Genomic DNA, 25,322 nt, shown 5'->3' with positions numbered 1-25,322 from the left:
CGTGCGGCAGGAAGTGCCGCGTTGAGAGACCCAGGCGGGAGCCCACACCGCACTGGGATGTGCTGGCCCGAGTGACGAAGCAGCTGTCTGGAGACGGGGCTCCCGTGACCACGGTGAGAGCCCCGCGAGTGCTGCAGCCGTGAGCCCAGAGAGGAGCGGAGAAGTGCTGAAGTCGTAGGCGGGGCTCCCGTGTGTGAGGAGAGCCCTGCGACGGGTAAGCCAACCGGAGGAAGCCCCGTGGAGTCCCGGTGAGTGGTGCCGGCATTCTGTCTGTCTCAGCTGCACCGCAGTTGCGGGCAGCTGCGACGCTTGGATAATTTTGTGTATTTCTGAGTCCCAGAGCGGAACTCCAACGTAGCACGCACATTGTCGGTGCCTCCCCCCGGGGGACGCTCTTCAGAGGCACAGAGGGTGCCGGTGATCGTTGGTTGCATCCAGCTGCCCCGTACGACAGTGGGCAGCTGCGACATTTCTTTTGGGGGCTTCACAGCGGCACCGCAGTTACGGGCTGCTGCAGCATCTTGGCAGTTCCTGTGGTTATTTCTAAGTCCCGGAGGGGACTCCCACGTGTCAGTACTTTGCTTGCTGGTCTTCAGTTGCAACGCCGTAGCGGGCAACTGCAACTTGGGGGTGCCTTTTTGTTTTCAAGAGTCCTAGTGGGGGACTCACGGCCAGGTGGTACCAGCACTATTCCCTGTGGGGGCAGTATGATTGCAGAGAAGCCCCAGTGAGACCCAGAGCAGGGCCCCCGAGCCCAGCGCTATTCTTAAAGTGAGTGTCCACATTTCTGCCTGCACAGCTGCCCAGAAATTAGTGGGCAGCTGCAACGTTTAGGCCTGATCTTTTGCGCCTTCTGCTTTTGCTGCGTGCGCAGCCGCCCAGACATTCTGGACATCAGGCCTTTGAGTCCCCGTGAGAGGCCAGTTTTCAGGAGTTGTGCCCCAGCTTGGGGCACACTGTGGTTGTTATAGTGATTACATGATGTTTTATACCCAACATGATGCCTAATGTGATTTATGCGCAACGTATTTATGCCCCTAAGGGTTGGGCAGGATATACTTGATTCCTAATGTGTAGTGTATTTATGCTTAGGATGTTCGGCATAATGGGATTTATGCTAAGTTGATGATGCCAAGTTCATTTCTCCTACCAGTAGCGACTGGTTGTTATTACTGATTGACTTCCTTTATTATTTTATGCTACAGTTAGTATATGTTCTACATTTGCTAAATTCCCTTTGTGATTGTTCGGACAGTGGCCCAATTGGCCCTGTCAGGTGTTAATAATCCCCTGTAGATACTGCCCAGTGCCAGTTGGCACAGTGTATATTATGTGATTAGGATCTAATGTGTTTATTATAATACAAAGGCTATTTTTATATATAACCTTGTGTGGAGTTCCTTTTGTGGTGGGCCTTGGGTGTTGTTGCTGGGTGTGCGCACAAACGCTTTACACATTGCCTCCGGGATAAGCCTGACTGCTCGTGCCAAGCTAACAAGGGGGTGAGCAGGGGTTATCTTTGGCGTGCAACTCCCCAGCCCTGACTAGAGTGGTGGTTTCTGCCTGGCTTTGGCGCAAGCCCTAGCCAACCAGAAATCCCATTTCTAACACTGCCCTATTCCAGAGGATGGTCAATCGGATACTGTCTGGGGTGGAGAACTGGAATCTTGATGATATTGCATTCTTTAGCTTTACCTGGCAGGATTACTAGGATCACCTCAGGAGTGTTTCATGCCCTGCAGTACGCAGGCCTGACTATCAAGTACCATTTTGCCTCCTCTGCCCCCCACTCACCTGCATCCTTCCCAAAGACTGAACTGTCTTCCAAAACACAGCTCCATAAAGTAATCTGGACAGAGAAGTATCAGAAAAGCTTGGACACCTTAAAGACCATGTGCTCGGCAACAGTACTCAAAGAACCTGACTTCAGCAAGAAGTTGTTGTTCAGACAGATGCTTCTGGACAGTTCGATCCTAGCTAAATAATGAGAGCGAGGAACAACCAGTACCTGTTCTCAGTAGGTGCCTACTCCATAGAAAGCAGCTTTGGATGGAGAGGGCTTTTCCAGGTCTTCGCTCTTATATGATGAGAACTTCCAGGAGAATGGTTACTTGCTCCTCGCTGTGAGGAAAAAGTGGTGTATTGTGTGTTATGGTCGTTAGACCTAACCATGTAATACACTACCAGCCCTTCTTGGGACCAGTTAAGCTTCATTTGCTAAACATTAGCTCAACCATGGGTGGCTGTGGCTTTGAGCAGTCAGTCTTCAACAAAGGAACAAGTGTGATCCTACAGACAGTGCATGTCGCCCCTCCAATACATTTCGAGAACAGTACGGTTACGGTTTTTCCAGATTACACTGCAGCGGTAACAAAGCAACAGCACAGTTTTCTAGAGATGAAAAAGGAACTTCGGACTCGTGAATTCAAATACTCAATGTTATTCCCTGCAAAGCTTAGAGTGGAGGCCGAAGGAAAAGTTTACTTTTTCACGACACAAGAGGAGGCCAGGGAATGGTTGGACGGATGGTGCCGGGTCTCCGGCTCGGGACGATCTGCAAGACATAATGGATACCACCCACTGGAAGGAACAGCAGAGTCCGCAGAGACAAGAGCACTCGGAAGATCATCACAAGCAAGCGGAGAAGAGTGATAGATCAGACATTTACACAGCGGCTACATACATTCCGGGACTACCGCGCAATGATATGGACAAGATAGTTATATTTCGGCCATGATGGAACTACTTATCGCATGGCAGTTTGAGAGACAGTGAACAAGGCTTCTCGATAAATGCGCATATGAACACACATTCATTAGCGGACACTGAACAGTATGGGCCTGTTGTGTTTTACCCATTGAGTAAGGTTAAAGCTGTTAATCAGAATAGTGCCATGCCAACAAGGCACACCGTGTTCAAGGGGGGGTTGGAGGGGTTGCCGGAAGACTCTTTCCCCCCCCCCCCCCACCCTCACCCCCATCAAGGTAACCGGGATGGGAATATAAAGCACAATGCGCAGTTGGGGAGGCAGGTTATTTTAGGTCTGTCATGCAGGGAGGCAGGGAGGTAGGTTATTTCATTTATTTGTAATTTCAATAACATGTTTTGCTCAGATTACGGTAACATCACAATACTTGCAGGTCACACTTTTACATATCATCCTAGCGACTTCCACTTCATAGCGACGGGATATGCCAGAAACGACAGTTGCGACTGACAACGTGACCACCGCACCTAAGGCTTCCCCAACTAATGGCTCCCCCTTATCACTGATCACATGGAATGTTAACAGACTATGTGACAAGATAAAGAGAGGGTTAGTCCTGCAAAATATTAAACGTCATACCCCAGCAGTCACCCTGATTCAAGAAACGCACTTAGTGGGTTCTTCATGTTAGGCCCTGGATAGATTACCTCGGTTCACATGGCGTGGATATTCTGGCATGGAAAGTAAAGAAAGAGGAGGAGATACCCTTAAAATCCAATCTGGGACAGGGTCAATACCAACTGAAAAACACAAAGGGTCCCTATTCAACACATTCAATTATGAAATGTCTGTACAACATTGGTGCTTAAAGGGAATAGTAGATCATGCTAATACAATACAAAACATTATTATTGACTCAAAGCAACGGAGAACTAGTAATACACTTATTAAAAAGTACAGTTTATTCCAAAATCAACAGGAATTTAAAAACATTTCATATTAAAATACATATTAAAATACATTATTACGAGAAAACAGAAAAGTAGACACTGCGTTTCGGTGGATGAATGATCGTTCACCTTCTTCAGGACCGTTTTCTAAATAGTTTGAATGCAGCTAGTATTGCACTATACTAGACTTGCCAATGAAGCAATTAATTTTCACATTCAGGGACTTGTCGATGTCCCACTAGTCAAAACCTTTGATTTAGGTACCAAATTGTTGAAATTGTTCGTTCGTGCCACTGTTCAGTGCTAAATAAAATCCCAAAAATCTTTTTAAAATTTATATTTCTGTAGCTCGCTGATGGTGAGTCAAGATCGTATATAATGTTTACAGTTTTCAAGGTCTAACACAATATTTATTCCATTTGGAACTTCTGTAATAGCCATAATCAACGTGCATATAATGGTTTAAAAACCTTGTGCATTTGCCTTGATGAGCATGCATCTAGTAGATTAAAAACCTTTTAAAATAACGACGACTTCTTGCACGCAAACTAACAACTTCCGTGTCAGGATACTATTCTAGTACGGAAACAGTTCCCACTTATTATTAAACAGACCTGGACCGACAACCAGGGACGCTTCGCAGCCATGGCATTGGGAGGGCCGAGCGTATAACATAGTCTCAGAGTACATCCCCCCAGCCCTACACTTGTTGGCGTTCCGGCCCTTAGTGTACTCTTACTCACACTCCCGAAAGGAGAACTCCTTGTAGGCGGAGACTTTAACGCAACCATTGACGATGCGCTTGATCGTAAGCCCCCTAGAGACCAACGAAGCACACACTCCAGACTAGCGGAATCCCTTGCGGGTCTCGGCATCATAGATGTTTGGCGTTTCTGCTCCCCTTCGGAACAACCGTATACTTTCCATTCAGGAGCACATAATAGTCTCTCTAGGATAGATTATATACTCACGCTGGCAGACAGTCTGGGGAAAATTACGGAAGCAACTCACTTACCTAGAGGAATTTCTGACCATTCCCCTGTAATGGTTAAATATACGCAACACACTAAATCACAAAGGCGTATCTTCCCAATATATCCGGGGTTTTTATTTTTTTTAAAAACAGATTCGGAAAGGCATACATAACACGACAAAACACCATTTCAACGAAAACAAACACTCTGTAGCTTCCCCGGCAATCCTCTGGGAAGCTTACAAGACAGTCCTACGTGGCCAGGCCATCTCATTAATTTCGGGCCATAAAAAAGAAAAGAGAAACCAAATAGAAGCTCTAGAAAAGGAAATAACCCACGCGGAAAGGGCATATGCCCTACAGCTCACTGCAGCCACTTCCCATGAGCTAACATTGAAAAAGCAGGGTTATAAAGAATATATGTGGGAGGAGGCAGGGCCAAGATATTGGCTACGCAACATAAAATATATGAAGTAGGGGATAAAGCTGGAAAACGTTTGGCGTGGTTAGACAAGAGAGCAAGCTAGCCGATGGACGGAGGATGGGGAAACCATAGTTGGTCCACAGGGCATAGTGAACGCACTAGCGAAGCACTATGGACAAATTTGCACAACAAACTCCTCGATTATTATCGAGGAGGTACAAGCATTTCTCAAAGATATCCAAATGCCCGCATTACCACCTGAAGAGGCCTGATGCTTGAGGCTGACCTCACGTCAGAAGAACTACTATCAGCCGTAGGTGCCATACACTCCGGGAAAGCAATGGGGCCTAACGGCATTCCCATAGACGTTTACAAACAAATGGCAAATACTATTACACCACATCTCCTAAGCATGTATGTAGCAAGTTTGGAAGCAGGAGAACTTCCCAGGGATCAACGCACGGCAACTATAGTGGCTATCCACAAACCTGGCAAACCTGCCCAAGACTGTACGTCTTACCAACCCATATCTCTGCTTAATACAAAGGCCAAAATATTAGCTAAAACATTAGCGACCCGAATGACTCCTTATCTCACAAAATTAATACATCCGGATTCATGCCCCGGTAGAAATACTGCCCTTAATTTGAGGAGACTGAATAGCGTAATGGCCCGTATACCTACAATTCCGGAAGCAGCGACCATCCTTTGGACACCTGCGTGGCCTTTGATATGGTAGAATGGCCCTTCCTGTTTGCCGTCCTTAAACATCTTTGCTTCGGCCCTAAATTCTATGCATGGGTCCAGTTCCTATATACCAGTCCTACAGCGCATGTAACCGTAAACGGTCATGTTTCGGACGATTTTTCCCTAATACGAGGCACACGCTAGGGATGCCCCTTGTCCCCTCTCTTGTTCGCTCTAGTTCTGGAACCATTGGCAGCATGGATACGAAGAGATCCGATTATCCGCGGACTCCGCTGGACGAAGGAATGGGAAGACCGTGTATCCCTATATGCGGATGATGTACTGTTATATGTGGCGTCCCCTGGGCGATCCATCAACAGGCTCTTGGGTATTTGTGAAATATGTGGAAAATTCTTGAGCTATACCATCAATTCCATGAAATCGATTCTTTATATCCTTCACGACCCTCCACCGCATCTCTCAAAGGGATGTAGTCTGCAGATCGCAGAAGGAGGCTTTAAATACTTGGGAATCTATATCCCACCACTGCCTGGGGAATTTATGGAAAAAAATCTCCTGCCACCACTGAAAAGGCTCCGCCAAGATGCGAAACACTGGCAGTCCCTCCCACTGACATTGCTCGGTAGAGCCACAATTTTTAAGATGATGTCACTCCCCAGATCCCTACATGCCCTACAAAACACCCTGTTTCCAGTTCCCCTAACTTATTTCAAGGCAATTGAGGCAGAAGTCACCAATCTGCTATGGGACATAAAAATGGCCCGCATAGCAATGAATAAATTGGTAAAAAGCTGGTACGATGGCGGAATCGCTCTCCCGAATATACAACTATACTATTGGGCTTCCCAACTAATAATACTCAATCAGTGGCTACATGCCCCGCAAACAGACCCAGCATTTAGATCAGACGCACACAGTTCGGGAGAGGGAGGAGTATTGAGAGCACTTTACACTAAAACCCACAAATCATCACTATTGGGACCTACTGCACACACAATCCAAATTTGGCACATAGCCCTTAAAATCTATGTTGGCAGGGTGTCATAACACTGATGACCCCGCTTTGGGAAACACAAAGGCTAGGCAGACTCAGTACAACCAAGGGTTTCAAACGCTGGGACTCCATTGGAATCTCAACAGTAGGAGATCTATGGAGTAAGGGAAAGGTTGTTGGGGGCGCTAGGTGGCGCTGGACTGCAATGGCCGCACCTCAGTGAGGCTCCCGCCGGCCAGGCGAACTTAACCCTGAAATACCATCCTCACGACCAGATAACGGCGGCCTGACGGCACTGGGGTGTAGCATGCCACGTCGGGAACACTCGGTGCGGTCCTCCTGAGTGTCGACGGCCCAGCGGCGAAGATATCGGCACTCGGAGATATCGGCCGCTGCGAGGAGTGTGGTACGGAACTGCGGCGGCCCATGCAACTTTCCACCGAGGATTGATACGGCCTGGTGGGCCGCGGTCGCGGCGCGGGCCAGAGGCTGAGACTGCTATTGCCCCTGGTCGCCTGCTGAGAGGCGGTCCCCTCCTCACCCTGCTCAGGGACCTTGCCTGCTGCTAACGTGGGTGGCGATAGTGCAGAGTGCCTGGGCCCGGGACTTGTTGTCCCTGCACGGTGAGCGCCTACCTCACCTGAACACCCTGGAGACGAAGCGCGCTTCTTTGGGCCCAGAAGTCATTTGAGGGACATAGATGGAGGCATCGGGGGCGGACCTGAGGCGGTGGCCGGCGGTGACATCTCCCCCTATTCTTTTGCTTCCTCACTGGATTGAGACGCTGAAACCGGCTTGGCGGACGCCTCATCGGCCCTTCTCCGGCCTGGGCCTCTGTCGCCCTCTACACTGTGAGTCTGTGAGTGGATTGGACTGCCGCTGAGGCCAGGAGAGTGCGGAGGGCGCTGCAGGTTCTGCTGGTCGCTGGGCGCAATCGGATCCCCGGCTGGTCATCTGGATAATATACTGTTGGAGGATTGCGGCGGCCGGCGGCCTGGATTGCTCTGTTGAGGCCGGGGGTTGAAGGTACGGAGTGGCGCGGAGGGGTGTGCGGTCCGTGGCTGGGCTCCTGGGCCGGCGCCTGCTGCGTCCACGGAAGATCAAGATCCCCGTCCGGCCTAGATTCCGGTGCTCTGGGTTAGCGCCCGCGGACGGAATGGGCAAATCGGACACGAAACAATCGACACTACATTTCAATCCCCCTAAGAAGAAAACACGTGCGCAGTATGCGGATGGAGGGGAGCTGGACCCCAGTGGGGAGGAGGAGATGGACTGGAGGGCTCTTCTCGTAGGTATGCAGAAGAGCCTAACCTCCATAGATGCCAAGATCGACAACATGAACACTCGTCTGGATGCGGTGGTGCACTGGTTGGATCAACACGGGGAGCGCCTGAAGGAAGCGGAGGAACGGATATCGGAACTGGAGGATGGTGCTGGAACTGGCGCAACAAAACTTTCTCAGATGGACCGGCTGCTTAAGGTCATCGCAGAAAAGAATGAAGACTTAGAGGCGCGTTCTCGACGGAACAATGTCCGCTTGATTGGTCTTGCAGAGTCTAGTGGCGGGGGCCGCATGGAGGAGTTCATCGAGCGCCTGCTAATTGATAAATTCGGGCGGGACTCGTTCTCGCCGCAACTGGTAGTGGAGCGCGCCCACAGATCATTGGGGCCGCGGCCGATCCCCGGTGCCCCGCCGCGCCCGGTCATCATTAAGTTCCTCAATTACAGGGATCGAGACACTCTGCTGTGACTGGCCCGGGAGCAACAACCGATTCTGCATGAAAATACCACTATCTCCTTCTATCCTGATTTTACCCAGTTGGTGCAGGAGGCCCGCCGCAAGTTCGCGGTGGTGAAGAAGAAACTGCAGCAGAGTGACATTCCATATTCTATGCTGTATCCCGCCAGGCTCAAGATCACTCAACATGCGAAGCTCTCTTCTTTGGTAGTCCGCAGCAGGTGGAGGACTTCCTAAAGGAACAGCATCCCTCCGCCTCCCAGCGAAGCAGCCCTGGGACACGCTCTGGATCCCGATCCCCGACATCTGCTCCGGATTGATGAGTATTGATGACTGGGTTTCTTCTTTTTCCTTATTTCTACCTTTCTCTCATACTCCTTCTTACCGGTGCTTCCTGGCTCTTTTCTTTTTCTCCTTGGCTCCTGCCTTCTCCCAGCTACCGATATAAATTGGCTGAACTCATGAGGCGATTGTCTTGACCATGGTGGGGCATGCTCCAATCCTTTGGTCTTCCGTTAACCTTGCCAGAGACAGGAGGACATTGACAGCTGGGGTCTCACTGGTGCCGTTACACACTCCTTATGATGCACTGGCTCAGAACTTGACGCTACTGTTCGCCTTGGCACTGCCCCCCCCCCTTTCCCTTCCCACGTCAGCGCCTCGCCCACTATGGTGACGGTGCAGTGGGTGCAATATTGGGGTCGGGGAGGGCAGGTCCAGCTCACTGGTGTCTCCCGAAGAGGGAATAACCCATAACTTTGGTTCTGTTTGTTATAGGGGATGGGAGGGGTCTAGATCCTGACAGGTTTGGGCTGTCGCGGTGGGAGGGGGAGGGATGGGGCATGGAGTTGATGACAGGGGAACGGTTTATAGGTAGGGTCTCCTCCGACGAGTTGGGGAAGTCGGTTGGACTGGGTGGGGGAGGGACCTGTAAATGCAACACTACACTAGGACATTGGATCACTCAATCTTATACACTTGAGTTCGAAGTCTTGCAATTCCCGTATTGGGGCATGAAGGCGACAGCGCGACATCACACTGGTGTGGGAGGGGATGGGCAGCAGGGGTCTGAGGCTCAGCTGCGAGACGTGCTTGGCTCTGACATTTGGCGTCCCTCCGAGTGATGGCGCAGGGGGATAGACTTGCACAACACGACCCGCACACCAGAGTCAATGTCTTAACGTGGTACATACGAGGGTTGGGAGATCCGCGTAAGCGCCAGCAGGTCCTGGGTTATCTTGATCGCCATCAGATACACATCGCGTTGCTGCAGGAGACCCACACTGATCCCCGTCGATCACCTACATTTGCATCTAGATGGGCAGCTTATAGCCTTTTTTCCTCATACTCAACATATTCAAGGGGCACAGCCATACTGGTTAGGAAACACACTCCATTTGTAGCTTTGGGGGAAAAAACTGACGTGGAGGGACGGTTCTGCGTCATGTGGGGACGGATGGGAAACGCTACCGTCACCATCGCGTCCTCCTACGGGCCCAACATGGATGGACCCACACACTTTATCTCTCTGTGGGAAGTCATACTGGGTATAGGATCCACACACCTGATCTGGGGGGGGGGGAATTTTAATGTTACTCTAGACCCTACTCTGGATCGATCTAATGCAGACACTGCACATCATCCTTGCTCACAGGCCTACATTTCTGACCTAATGGTTCATCATTCGCTGCTTGATGCCTGGCGCTGCATCCGCCCAGATACGCAAGAGGGCACACATTGGTCGGCACTGCACTCCACCTGGGCTAGGTTAGATTGTATGCTACTCTCCAGGGTCTGGGGTCCTCACTGTTGGGAGCGCGGCACTTGCCTCGTACTTATTCGGATCATGCGCCTGTGCTGATTACCCTAGCTAGAACTGGATTGGTCGGTGAGCGGCTTCCGTGGCGCATGCCGCCTAATATCCTGCTGGACGAACTCTTTAAGACTGAGATGGCTCAGGAGATTGTAGAATTTCTAGATCGGAATAGGGGTTCGGTGGACAGCGTGGCGATGATGTGGAAGGCCTTCAAGGCCACCATGCGGGGCGTGTGTATCTCTAAGGGCTCGGGAGTTCTGCGTTCGCTTCGCACCATGCTGACCACTCTGGAGCGCGCCTTACACGCATTAGAAACTGCCCCGGCTTTTTTGGATAACCCTGAGGCACAACTTGAATACCGCACCAAGCTCACAGAGTTCAAGGTCACAGCTGAGAGGGAGGTCCATTTTCGTGGTAAACATTTCGCTGCGTGGGTGTATGGGGAGGGGGAGCGGCCCGGCAGGTTTCTGGCGGGAGCTGTCCGCCCTCCGCGATGCGCCAATCACGTACTGGAGGTCAAGACCTCTGACGGCGTGATGCAGCGCGATACGCCCTCGATTCTTTTCACCTTTGTATCTCATTATACCGCCCTGTACACATCCAAGCGAGAGTCGCCATTGGAGATGTCCGAATACTTGTCGGAGCTTACCCTTGGATGGCTATTTGACGCTCAGAGGGAACTCCTGGCGGCCCCCATCGGGCTAGCCGAAATTAAAGAAGCCATAATGCAAACGGCATCGGGTAAGTCGCCGGGTCTGGATGGCTTCCCCATTGAGTATTACAAAGCTTTCATTGACCCGTTGGCGGCAGTCTTACGGGAGGTATTCGAGGATGCACATGAGACTGGCTCCTTGCCACCCAGCATGTCAGAGACCCTGATAGTCTCTCTCCTCAAACCAGGAAAACCCCCTGACTGCTGCGATTCCTATAGGCTAAAGTATTGGCGAACCGCGTTAATCTCTTGATTGGAGGATTGATTCTGCCGGACCAGGCGGGGTTTATCCCCGGTAGATCTACCTCCCACAATTTACGAACGCTTTTCTCGGTCCTGAACAATGCTGATCCCTCTCTCGCCTTGGTGGCAGTCTTCCTGGACGCCACCAAGGCGTTTGACTAGGTCGAATGGGACTACCTTCATTTGATCCTAAGAAACATGGGCATGCCATTGGCTTTTTCCAGATGGATTCAAATCCTGTATCACCGCCCGATGGCAAGAGTCCTCAATGGTCGCGTCTCTGATCCCTTCCTCGTCACTAGAGGCACTAGGCAGGGATGCCCACTGTCACCGCTTCTTTTCGCTCTAGCGATAGAACCGCTGAAGTCCCGCCTTCGGCAGAACTACCTAGCGGCATCACTGAGATGCCAACGGCGGCAACTTTTATTGTCACTCTATGCGGACGATATCCCGCTATATATCAAGCATCCCCGGGATAATATAAACCCTATCCTTAGAGAATTCGTTAGATTTGCGCTGTACTTGGGGATACACATCAACTGGGGTAAATCCGCTGTTTTCCCTCTTACGGAAGGGGTTGACAGAATCCAGCTTAATTTTCCACTAGAGTGGCGCGACACAGACGTGAAGTACTTGGGGGTGTGGATCTCCAGGGATCGGCAAGAAGTGATGCGCATGAATTATGGCAGGGCTCTAGCTGCCATACGTGCGCACGTGACCAGATGGCTGACCCTACCGCTGACCATGGCTGGTCGGACCTCCCTAATAAAGATGGTTATACTCCCCAAGCTGCTCTACCTCTTCCTCAATATACCGTTTCATCCGGGCGGCTACTTTTTTAGGGCATTACGGTCAGAACTAATCCGATTAGTGCGGGGGGGAAAGAGGCCGCGACTTAAGTGGACTGTACTCACGCGACCGTACATACAAGGCGGGTTTGATATACCTGATTTCGAACTTTACTACAACTGCGCCCAAGCACACTATGCGCACTATTGGTACCGACCCTCTCCTTTCATGCCGCAGACAGCGGTGGAGCACTGGCTGGCGGATCCGATCCCGCTCGAGGGAGCGGTCCTTGCTGACGTGCCGTCGCCTCGCGCGGACCGCAATCCCGTGCATGCTACGGCACATGCTTGGAGTGTTCTCGCGGGTCGCCTGGGCACGTCGCTTCTTTATTCCCCACTGATGCCTCTGGTGTACCACCCGGCCCTTCCACTCTTAGGGGAGGGGATGTTCCAGAGAATAAAACTGAAAATGGGGATTACGTGCTGGGGTGACCTATTTCATTAGGGCAAGTTTCGTGACCTCACGCTCCTCTACGGGGACGCGGCCCCTACCCCCTTGGAGGTTTTTGCTTTTATTCGGCTCCGCAGCGGGCTACAGAAAATATTGCCGGCATATCCGTCCGAACCCGTCGTTCTGAAACCATTCCATTACTTGCTTGCCACCCCTTCCCCATCGCATATGGTCTCCTCGCTGTATCTGCGTATTTATAACCGTGTCGGGGGGGGTGGGGGGGGGAGGCGTTGCGGTCCTGGGCATGTTGGGAGGCTGAGCTCGGTATTGCATTCACGGACGCCCAGTGGGAATACTGAAATGATCTCCTCTAGCACTAGGTTTCGCGTTATCCACTATAAGTTCCTGCATCGCCTCTCCTGCACCCCAGCCCAGATGTATAGGTTTAATTTCCGCGATAACGACCGTTGTGATAGATGCCACTCTCCCGGTTCGGATTTCCTACATTTAGCCTGGACCTGCCTGAGCGTGGACGAGTACTGGAGTCAGGTATACGCGGCCCTGGGGGGAATGCTGGGCGTCCCCGCTGCGGCCCTCTCCTTTACAGGCCTTACTGGGGTACACCCGAGACGTACTGAAGCCAGATCGCCGCTTTGTTACTAGTGCGTTACTGCTAGCCAAGCGACGTATAGCGTGCCGATGGGGACGGGGAAGACGCCCCAAGTTTAAGGAATGGCTGCAGGATTTGCTCACTTGCTAGGAAAATGTCCTATTGTATTCTGAGTTGCTTCCGCCTGTGTCCCGTCCCCCTGATATCTGGGGCCCCTTGACGCGATACCTCGCTGCACATGACGACCGACGATCTTCCTCTGATGCCACTGAGGGATGACTCCTCTGTTGTCCACTTACACTTGGAGGGATGTCTCTTGTTGATGCTTTTCGGGGCCTGAATCGCATGCTACCTGCTCTTTCTCTAGAGTTGCTGCCGGGACTAAGGCTACTCCGGGGAGTAACCGCTGGTGGCCTGCGGCGCTTCCCTTTCGCACCATCCCCCTGCGTTGACACAGAGGGGTACACATAACCACTGCTGACCTTCCACAGAGTTGTGCGTATAGAAGTGTCCGGGGGTATGCTACATCCTGACGGGCATTGTGGGATGGGGTTGACTGGGGGAGATCGGGTGTCCTGCTGATCAGGTATGTGATCTGGAGTGTCCATAGAGGGGAAATGTTGCTATGAACATGTAACTGTCTCAAGTGCCTGATATTAAGTATAGTATTGATCCTCAGTTGTTGCCGTATATAGATGTGTATGCTGCATTGATGTATTCGAATGACAAAATTCTAAATAAAGAGTTATAAAAAAATAAAAAAAACAGGGTAAGGTTGTTACCTTCGCCAATCTTCAAGAGCAATATGAGATGGCGCCCTCCGAAATATTAAGATATGCTCAGATAAGGCATGCACTGACGACATCTATCCCAAAAGGCACTGTTCTCCCTGAGGCCTCTCCACTAGAGGATTAGCTATTAACAGAATATATGGACAAAAAGGCTATTTCCCTTACATATCGTAAAATAATAAATAATCAAACGGATCCTACAAAATCATTACGGGAGAAATGGCAGACTGATGCAGGGGACCTGGATGATGCTGACGGGCAAGAAGCACTCACCTCACCACGCTAAGTGGCGATATCCTCAAAATTATGATTAGTACAATTAAAGATACTGCATCGCATCTATTACACGAGAGTAACCCTGTATAAGATAGGGAGGGCTGAGAGTACACTCTGTGACATTGTGGGGCAGTTGGTACCCTCTATCCTACCATATGGGAAAGCCCAAAGATGGTGACCTACTGGGAAACCATTATGCGATTAACATACCAGTTACTGGAGTGACCGTTCATCCAGAACTCAAGAGATGCCTTTTAGGTCTGGGAGCCAACCAATCTCAGCCACGTAACACAGGATTGGGTAACGCTGGGGATGATGTTTGCAAACGAAACCTAGCCAAACACTGGGGGATCACAAATTTCTCCAACGTCTCGAATTGTGTGCAGATATGGATGGAGCTATGGTAGCGGAAAGGGCAGCATATATACATTGAGGTTGCCCCAAAAAATGGGGTCAGTGGAACACTTACAAAGGGAACATTTGTGCTCCACCCATGAATGAGTCAGAAACAGACTCCAGTTAATTTAAATGGGGGTGGCACCATGTCAAATGCTGTCTTGTAAGGTCAATGTAGTCGCTGAGCAGTTTTAATAGAAGATCAATGTAATGTGAAGTATTCCTACAAATCAGGACTTTATTTGTGTAACCGCATTACTGCAAATTTCAACTGTTTTAATAAAAAATAATTTTTAAAAAACCAAAGGAACAAGTGTAAAACACTGAAACAGCACCAAAACAATTGAAGAAGGAAGCAATGCTCAAGAAATCCGACACCAATTTATAGAAAGCGACTGTTTTTTTAAATGAATTTAGGGACACTAAAGCAAAAACGATCTAATGGAGAGTCCCAGATATAGTTTTTTAAAGAAACAATAAATCAATACTTTTCACTCAATCATAAACAAGCATGTGCAAATTCAATGAATTTGAAACTTAGAAACTTTTTCAGAAAAAAAGTTACAAGTATGGTTGCAGTTACTTAGTTACTTTGGGTTCCTAACTCCAGCAGGGAGCCAGTCAGTTGGATCAGCAAGGTCCAAAGGAACAGTTACCTTTCAAAGAGGAGCAATCTCCAGTCCAGTTCCAGTGTTTGTAACTTCTATGGAGTGGTCCTGATGCAAAGGATTCAGGATGCTGAAGATGCTTAAGGATACTGAAAATGTCATGCAGTCGACGGGGGACTTTCTGGAGCTACTCCTCAGTCCATGGCCCTGGTTGGGCAACTTTGGCCACAGGGGTCGATGTCTCTCTAGGTCTTCTTTGGTCCAGCAAAAGTCCAGTCGCTACTAGACTACTGGTTGGCAGGCACAACAAAACTAGAGGTTCCCTTCTTTTTGTGATAAGCTGCACTCCGATGCAACTTTTGAGTGTCGGGTCTTGGTCTCCTGGGATGTGCTGTGGCAAGGAAGGACGATACGGGGATCTACACTGCCAACTCACCCAAGCAAGGTTCCTCCGCTTTTGTTGCCCTATGCTGTGACGGACAAATGGGCAAAACTATAACTGTCCTTAATTTTGTAGGGCGTCAGAGGTGTATATTGATGGCAAAGACTGAGTAGCCTCCATTGTCAATATGCTGAAGATCCGCCCGATTCTAAATGAGGTGAGCAGGCCTTCAATTTTGAGATGGAGTATCTTTAAATTGACCCTCAAGTCAGAACGTAAACATTTTGACCTAGATGACGTTTGGTGTATCCGACATTTGAGGTCAGTCTGCAATCTCACCTAGATCCCAGTCTACTGTGGACAGTGAATTCTTATTGTACGCTTCACTTTTTATTGGTGCTTTTTTCCCTTTCAAAGAGCTTTAAAAATCTTATTCCTGGTTCCCCTTATTGGATTTTAGTTATTTTGGTGTCCTTTTTCTCGTTGCGATTTTTCTGTTTCAAATATTTGATTTTATATTTTAATTGTTACTGCTAAATACTTTATACATTTTTCCTTACATTTAGGCTACCTGTGCTGTGTCAAGCTGCCACCAGTTGAGACCAGGTTTAGTTATGGAACTTTGCATGTTTGAATAGCCTCCAAGCCGCACCCAGTTCTAAATAAATGATTGCAGAATTTGTCATAAATTCCATTTACAAACATAAAGGTTCATGAGCCTTGATATGTGAATCATTATTGTGATTTGACCTTGTAATTTAACTGCACTTCTAAAATGAACTTCAGTGCACAAATACATTTTTTAATTTGGCTTTCAGAACTTAATCATAAATTCTATATAATTGAAAAATTATTTATCAGATGGGATTAGTAACTTTATCGGATGCAATCAATCATGGCAAATAAGAGGTTTGACCTCACAATTAGTTATAACCTGGAGATTTGGTGTTCACTGCACCAAAATCCACATGACAATGTCTTTTTTTCACTGGAGAAATTTAAGCGGGTTTCATACCCCAAACGTACCATATAAAATATCTGACTGCCCGATTTTACCGGCATTCGCGTAATAGCAATAACCGTCCAAACAGTGGATTGCATGCTGTAGGCATTATGGAGGTAATTGTAATCTAGGCCTTAATTAAGAAACACCACTCCACACACGTCAAATTGTAGATAAAGAAGGTTTTTGGTGTACAAACACACAGAGGGGTCATCAAAGTTACTGTGATTAAACTATTCCTTCGCATATTTACGACCTCTAGAATCCTTACTGATGTGTTTTATCCATGAACTGATATTAAAAGCTAATACCAAGGTATGTGTAGCTGGATGCACACTTCAGCAGGACCAAAAGAAACATTTAATGTTTATTTTTCTTTGTTGATTATCGGCATGTTTTTGGGAGCTCATTTATAAAACATTGGAAGCCCTCTGCAGTTGGAGTGTAATATGAGGTCTTCTGCGGCAGTCGGGTGATTAAACTGCTTTTATAAGATGGTGGGTCTCCACCTTGGCGAGTCTTGGGAAATATAGTGCCTTTATATTGTGGTTCTGTTGACGTGAGGCAGGTTAATTACTGAACTATATTGCACTGGACTCAAACGTTCTCTTAGGAAGCACAGGTTAAACAGTTGTCTGGAGATAGCAACCGTGGAGCAATTATCCCTGCTTCCTCTTGTTCTCACCATTAAACCTAAACCTGCCTATGACAAGAAATATAAAAAAAAGTCATATGTCATAAGTAGGCAACCGTTGTTAGAAGCCCTCCTTAGTTTCTGCGCCAAAGTATGGTTTCAGGTTTGCCCAGAATTTTATGTCCGTGGTGGGGAGGAGTACCATATAAAATAGTTTTCTCACTGACCTGCCCAGGGGAAAGGTGAATTGCTAATGTGAGGAATTGGTGGCTATGGGATGACACAATCCCCATTTCCAGTTTACCAAAGAAAAATGCTGACTTTTGGGATAATATACAGTAGTGACCTTTGTTTGACCAACAGCCTGGATGCCCCTTCTTCGGGCAGTTGTGGTCTTCTTCTGGGTAGGGCCTCCCAGATTGCTTCAATTGGGGTCAGGGTGCAAGGGTAGATGTCTTTGGCTTGCCAGAGTGCTTGTGCTATGTGATGTGCAGTGTGATAATGTAGGCTAAGTGTTGGTGTCTGTACATCCACCTGGAATAAATAGTGACGAGGAATTCACCTATGCCAGTCTTCCTTAGGGAAGCAAAAATACTTATTTTCCGATACCTCTTCTTTTCTCACCTCTGGGAGAATGCACATGCACTGCTCTCTTGCTGTCCCATGCGTGTAGCATTATCTTCCCTTTTAAAGAAGGCACCACAGTTCCAGAGGGATTTGTATTCTCAGATGTTCTTTGGCTTCCGTTCTTTAGTTGTCTCACGTACATCGGTCCTTGATGCTTCCCTTCACCTGGAGCCATGTCCTGAGGGTTGGATGTACTCGAGAAAGATCTGCTTCTTCTTCTCTGATGTTGCAAAGCCCTGGGCTGCCTGCGACGCCGACTGCTTATTGCACGATGCTTCTCTTGCAGTCCTCCCAAATGAAGAGACCTTGGTGAGTATACAATGCAAGATTATCACATTTTATCTGCATGTTGATAGTTTCTTTTAGCAACCCTCTCCCCTCGGGAGTGTGTACTCTTCAGATTTCTGGAGTACCTGATTTTCAGGTCTTCTCTTCTGTACTCATTCTTTGTGTGATTAATCATTGTCGTCTTACTCATCCTGCTAATTTGATACATCCTACCAATTTCCTTCCACTTTCTCGCCTGACTTGTTGTTTGTATCTGCTCCATCCTTCATACATGAGATTCCTTGGCCTGCCTGTCTAGTTAGATTGTCAACAACCCCTGTGCCTTTTAGGGTAGTGGTCGGTCAGTCTGGTTGTACATAACTCTATTGCATAGGAGGTTTTTGCTAATAAGCCTTTTGTAGTGCCCCACAGACATTAGGGGTGATCTGGTCTGGATGGCTCAAATCTCAATAAGGCACATGCAGCAGTTTGAACATCTACAAAAGCTGATGCAGAATGTGAACCTCCCAGGAGTTTGTCAGAAAGGCAACCTTGACCACCCCAAGATGGCAAGAGCAAGGTCATGGTTGACTGATGCGTAATCATTGATGTCAAACCCATGCATTGAGTTTATACCTAGGTGCCACTAGGGACTGCCCTTGCTTCCATGTGTACTCTCAGAGCCTACCTCATTTGTGAGAGGACGGAGGCCTTCATATCATGAGTGGGGACCATGTTCATCTGTACATCTATAAACTGCATGGTGCATCTGCACAGCCGTGCGGGATTCAGCATAAATACAGTTCAACCCCATTATTCATGGTCGTCTTGGCTCGTCGCAGTATTTAACAGAATGAGCAGGCAGAGGGAGGACCGATGAAGACCTAGTTTGTCCCACAATTGAGGCAGTGCCTGAGATGAACGTTGGACACAGGTGGTAGATGATCATGGCATTTGAACATGGGCACCATTTCTGATGGTCACAAGGCGAGCAACAATGTTTTAATTTCCAAACGATGGGGAACAATATCAAAGTCTAGGGCTTATTTGAAGAAAACTGTTTAGTACATATGGTGGTGATGTTGCATCGTGGATCAATAGCATGATGTAAAACTCAGTAGGGTTCAAATGTGATTTTGTTCTAGCACTTGGGTTTCTCTCCAAATATATTTTTCTCAGCACATTGGAACAGTTAACATGACCGGAATGAAATCCCACTTTCAATGGGTTCTGGGATGTACTGTAATTTGTGCATTTTTATCATACTTTTCAATTTTTTTATAGATTTGTTTTCTATGTAGGGAGCAACCAGTGGTCATTGTTCATGATTTTATTTATCTTGACATATTTGTCTTTTTTCCAGTGTGCTGCTCGTCACCCTGTAGTCGCCTCGTAGGCCCTCTTGTCTGTGATGCCACAGGGCTGTGGGCAGATGAAAAGTGCAGCCCTAATGTGACCCCTTGCATCTGCACAGGGGCAGCAGGAAATACTCTTCCCCCATACATGATGAAATCCAACCTGCATTTTCAAGTGTTGGCTAGAGAGGAGGGACGCCCCGCCAGGAGCGGCAGAGTGTGGAGAGGGATTCCACTAGAATTCTAACATCTGGCCAGCTGTCTGGAAAGGAGGCTAGGGTTTGATAAGACCTCTAGATTGATGATGGGGAATATGCAGCTCATTAAAGTTTCCTGACAGACAGCCATGTAGTGCCTTGTGGATGAGACAAATAGATTAAAAGTGCAATGTTACTTAATTCAGGAGGCATTGGAATGTGACATGGTTGATGCGGCACAGATCCAACAGAGGTCCAGAGGCTTGGTTTTGTTAGTGATTTCCCCCCCCCCCCTCTCCCACACCAGAAGCTCTACATAGGTTCCATTACAAGACTGCAGATGGGATATTACTGCAGACAGTAACAACTCTGAGTGGGGGCTGTACCGGTCTTACTTTGGGCACCAGCACTCAACCAGACTCAATCTTAGTGCCAACTTCTCCTGGCCTGAGCCGAGTTTGCCTGATTACTAGGTGGTAGCCAGCATACCCCAAGGCAGGGGTAGGAGAAGGGTGGCTTTTAGGGGAGGGACGCATGCTTTACGCAGGTAGCAGTTGATTCTCACCCAGACAACAGATGGCTACAGTCTAGGGGACCTCATGGGCTTGTAGGTTGCCTTCTCCACAGTGGATCCTAGTGCAGATGCTCAGTGCTGGCCACCTTGCAGATGCCTGTCTGGTCCCACACAGGCCAAGTGCTTGCAACATCACACACTGGACAGCACACACACCTTCTACAGAAGGCATAGACACAGTTTATTGAGGATTGTGTCATCTTTATAGGTTACAGGTCACAGCAGCTAAAAAGACCTGCAACCCCCCCCCCCCCCCACCCCCCATCGGCTCGCACCAGCAGCAGTCGCTACAGGACCTGGTGTGAGGGGGCAGGAGCCATTCTAGCAAGGAGTTTGGGTACCCTGTGGGTGCAGACCTCTCTAGTGCACCTTTAGCTCTTTCATCAAATGTCAGTATCAGACTATGGGGCACCTGCAGGAGCACATCAGGCTGTGGAGGTTGCTAGGGATGAAGAAAGGTTGGCCGGGCACCCCGGAGGCAGTTTTCCAAGTCCTGCTGTGACGTCTGTCTGTCCACTACTCCTGGGCTGTCGCATCTGCCTGTGTGCTCACTTGGGGAAGTTTTCTCTCTGTAAATTTCTGACAACGGTAGATAGTTTAGAGGGCTTCTTCCCTGGCCAGGTAACTAACTGAGGGATATATATAGCTGATGCCCCCCTTAAAGAATAGATGATTGATTACCCATTTACATCTGTCTGTCATGCCTTGATCTTGTTTCCTTCATTTTTACACTGAACCTACCTTTTCTTAACAGGTTACTTTTATTTCAATTTAACATTCTGTAAATTCTATCCTGTTTTGGTTTTTTGATTTGTATGAATGTTATGTGCTATGAGAAATGTTTGTCGACACTGGCTCAGGTCAGGGCTTAGTAACACTAGAGGAACTGCTCCAATTGTTTCTTACCAAGACCAAATTATTCACCACATACCTACAATTAGAATCATAGCCAACACATGTATGTAGTGAGCTGTCTTACTCGTGTAGCATGTCATCCCACATGCCCCTGAGATCTGCTTCAAGGGCTGCCAGGACACCTGAGGCATCACACAGTCCAGGGTTTGCATTTTTGGCACAAGGCACATATACACTTTGGGAGACCTCTATCAGGAGGGCCACTTTCTTCCCTTTGAGTCACATATAGCACAAGACGGTGTTCGCCCTGGGCGCAGTCCGACAGACTTGTCGCATGTGTGGGATATAGCTGACAAAGGGCCACAAACACAGGCTGTTATACAGAAACGTCTGGTGATGGCAGCTAAGTGATATTAGTGTCTCTCTATAGTCGCACAATGCCAAGCTCTTTGCTCTTTCTTGGTCAATTTTCAAGACGCGTCTTACATACGGTGCTGTAAAACAGGGTTGGGGAATTTTTCAATGCGGCAATAGTTTAAGTGTATTGCTTAACTGTTACCTCTGTGTAAATCTTGAGCGCAGAATATGTAATGTTCTTTATTAAACATGTTCCATAAAACCCTTTAAAAAAAAAAAAAAGATGAAGTGTTTAGCTGGCCCCCTCCCCACCACCGGCAGTCAGGATACTTGGATGACAGTTTCTTGGACCACCTGATGTTGATCTAAACTTGTCCTTGTGGTTCTGAATGTGGTGTTTTTAAATTCCTATCTAACTTGGTGTCTTAGACAAAAGCAGAAAACCTCATAATTAACACATCAAAGTACCGACTTGAAATTGGTTAACCTAAAAATATAGATTTTACTGGGCATCAAGTGTCTAGTCAAAATTATTTATGAATTTCTTTTTTTGTTTTGTTCTGTTTAGAATTTCATATTAAGCCGCATTGACACTCAGACCTATTGGATTGGACTTCACAAGAAGGGAGAAGTACTTACATGGTTGAACGGAGAGAGCTACACAGGGAAATTGTAAGTGTGAAAAACAATAGCCATAGCTGGAAGTTGTATTTTAATATATATATGTTCGAGGCATATGAGCTGCAGATTACACACTTTTGCATAGATCGCCATCTGGTGTTGGGCCCAGATGTTTGCAGTTTGTTTTTCCTCTTGGAAAGTCTTTGGGAGTCACGAGGTCGGTGACTCCTCCCTTGGTCCGTATTGCGCATGGGCTTCGGCTCCATCCTCAGATTGTTTTTTTCCGCCATCGGGCTCGGATGTAATACTTCGCGCTCCGGTTCCGAACATTTCCAGTTCTACGATAAAAGCGGAATCCTCGCTCTTCACGGTATTGTTAAGATCCTGATCTCCTCAATCACCTTCACTTCGACACACCTTCGATTCCAGTCGTCGTTGGCGGCCTTCGGGCCTATCCAAGCTCCGGTTCCGGCTGATGGAAAGAACTCCATTCAAGAAGTGCCCTCGATGTGGGTCCAAATTCCCCCACACCGATCTTTCATGAGGTGTGCAACCTCTGCCTCTCCCCTGAACACGAGGCTCGAGACTGTCCCGCCTGCAAGTCTTTCAGATCCAAAAAGACTATTCGAGATCGAAGGGCCAGATGAAACATGGCGCACTCCTCGACTTCCGTTCCAGTCGACATCTTCGGGGACGACGTCGAAGCTCCGGGACAGCAGCACACTGAAGAGGACCTCGTCAGTGCTTCCGAAGCCGACGACTCGGATGTGGAGGACATCACCCCGGCGCAGAGGGTCGTGAGTAAAATACCCCCTCCCACACCCGCGCCGACACCCAAAAAGGCTTCGGTCACGCCTTCGCCTCCGGGCCTAGGCAAGACCAAAGACACTGCTTCGAACACCCCACCTTCGGGCCCGGTGAAGAAGCCTAATAAGCCTTCCAGCGGCTCGGGCTCGAGCCAGCCTGCCAGCGGTGCCGATAAACACACTTCGGCACCGAAAAAGAGATCGGCCTCTACCTCGACACCGAGCTCCGCACCAAAGCCCTCGGTGTCGAAACCCAGCCTCTCGGTACCGACCAAACATCATAAGGCCCTCGGCACCGACACTCCCGCGCCGAAGCCTGCCTCGACGCAGACCAAAAAATCAGAGGTTCCAAAGCCTAAAAAGCCATCGGCCCCGAAACCTTCGGCGCCGACCGAACAGCCATTGTCTCAAGAACTGTTTACACCGGATCCTTTGCAAAAGACACTTACCAAGGATCCAAAAACTGGACATTTGGCACTTTCTTCTAAAAAGACATTTGGACAAACCAGCTCCGCCTCTACCTCCAAAGAGGAAAGACTGTGCTACCTCCCCTTTCAGAGTGCCTTCCCCACCTCCTCCACCTCTGCCCCCTCCGCCTTCTCCACCCCTGCCTCATCGCTCTCCAACCCCGTCTCCAGACCATGATGATCAGGGGGACTCGTACTACGATCCAGCAGATGTGCCACAAGACCCCACCCCTACAGGATCCCCAGACCCATGGGACGATTATAATAATCCAGACATTCCAGATGTCCCACAAGATGACCTTTATCCATCCAGGCCATCTCCACCAGAAGACTCATTAGGTTTTCACCACCTACTTCAGAGGGCGGCACATTATCACGGGGTAGAGCTACACACTGACCCGGTAGAGGAAGATTTCCTCCTCGACACCTTTGATACCGCACATAGGTCTACTTCTATACTACCTATGCTCAAAGGGGTAATAAAACATGCGTCAGAGGTTTTTAAAGACCCAGTCAGGGCTAGGGTCCTAAACCCACGCATAGAGAAAAAGTGTAAAGCTGCCCCCACAGATCCTGCCTACATCATAGGGCCAGCGCCACTGGATTCCCTAGTGGTATCCACTGCACGGAAGGGGTCAAATTCCCAGGCGTCAGGCGTAGCACCACCACCTGACAAAGAGTCAAAGCTCCTGGACGCGTCAGGAAAGCGCACTGCGTCACAGGCAGCCAATATATGGCGTATCGCCAACACTCAAGCGCTATTGGCCAGATACGACAGAGCGCATTATGATGAACTAGAAACCATCATGCACCATCTCCCAGAAAAATACAGAAATAGGGCCAATGAATTAATTCAAGAGGGTAAGACCATAACTAACACCTCTATACGCTGTGCCTTAGATGCAGCAGACACAGCCTCCAGGGCCATTAACACTAGCGTCCTCCTCCGTCGCCATGCTTGGCTGAGAGTTTCAGGCTTTAAACCTGAGGTACAAGCCTCCATATTAAATCATCCATTTGATCAACAACATCTATTCGGTCCAAAGGTAGATGAGGCCCTCGAGAAGATGAAGAAAGACACAGATACGGCGAAATCTATGGGAGCCCTACAGTCACACCCTCCTAGGCGCTCCTTTCGCCGCTCTTCCTTTCGGGGCACGGGCAGAGGCTACTCCTCAGATAGCGCGTCCACATCCTACAAATCCCCTGCTCAATCCACCTTCACAAGGGGTTATCAAAGGGACGGCTATAGAGGCAATAACAATAAAGGCAGAGGCAAAACAAATACTGCCCGCTCTGCCACACCGCCTACCCAATGACTTCCCCCTGCTCCCTCCAGACCATCCCACTCCGGTCGGGGGCAGGCTACAAAATTTCCTTCACGTCTGGGAGTCCATCACATCAGACAGATGGGTGACCCAAATTATTCGTTCAGGGTACTGCCTAGAATTGACTTCTACCCCCCCCCCCCCCCCCAACATTCCACCCAGGCAACGCCCAATGTCACAAGAACATTCCATGTTACTAAAACAGGAGGTAATCTCCCTCCTACAAAAAGAGGCGATAGAACAAGTCCCCGCCAATCAGCAAAATTTAGGGGTCTACTCCCTATATTTTCTGATACCAAAAAGAGACGAGACTCTACAACCTATCTTAGATCTCCGGCCTCTAAACACATACATACATTCGGACCATTTTCACATGGTAACACTTCAGCAGGTACTTCCGCTCCTCTCCCAGAACGACTTTCTCACCACACTGGACTTGACAGACGCATACTTTCACATTCCGGTACACCATGCCCACAGAAAGTACCTCAGATTTGTAGTGGACGGGCAACACTACCAGTTCAAGGTGCTCCCATTCGGGGTCACAACAGCACCAAGGGTATTCACCAAGTGCCTAGCGGTAGTGGCGGCACACCTCAGAAGACAGCACATTCACTTCTTCCCATATTTGGACGACTGGCTAATAAAAGCCACGTCATACAAT

The 25,322-nt window shown here is 48.7% G+C and overlaps 1 protein-coding gene across 1 annotated transcript in view; it reads left to right on the top strand.

Moving 5' to 3' along the window:
* The window catches only part of LOC146830150 (C-type lectin domain family 2 member D-like), a 154,433-nt gene that overhangs the window by 83,918 nt on the left and 45,193 nt on the right, over nt 1-25,322 (top strand). The window contains exons 3-4 of the mRNA XM_085604399.1: nt 17,959-18,140; nt 22,005-22,108. Of these exons, the coding sequence (XP_085460525.1) occupies nt 17,959-18,140; nt 22,005-22,108 (286 nt within the window). The remainder of the gene's footprint in view (nt 1-17,958; nt 18,141-22,004; nt 22,109-25,322) is intronic.

The sequence above is a fragment of the Triturus cristatus genome, chromosome 5_1 (assembly GCF_964204655.1).
Source record: "Triturus cristatus chromosome 5_1, aTriCri1.1, whole genome shotgun sequence".
NCBI lineage: Eukaryota > Metazoa > Chordata > Amphibia > Caudata > Salamandridae > Triturus > Triturus cristatus.
This window is presented reverse-complemented; position numbering and strand designations above follow the sequence as displayed.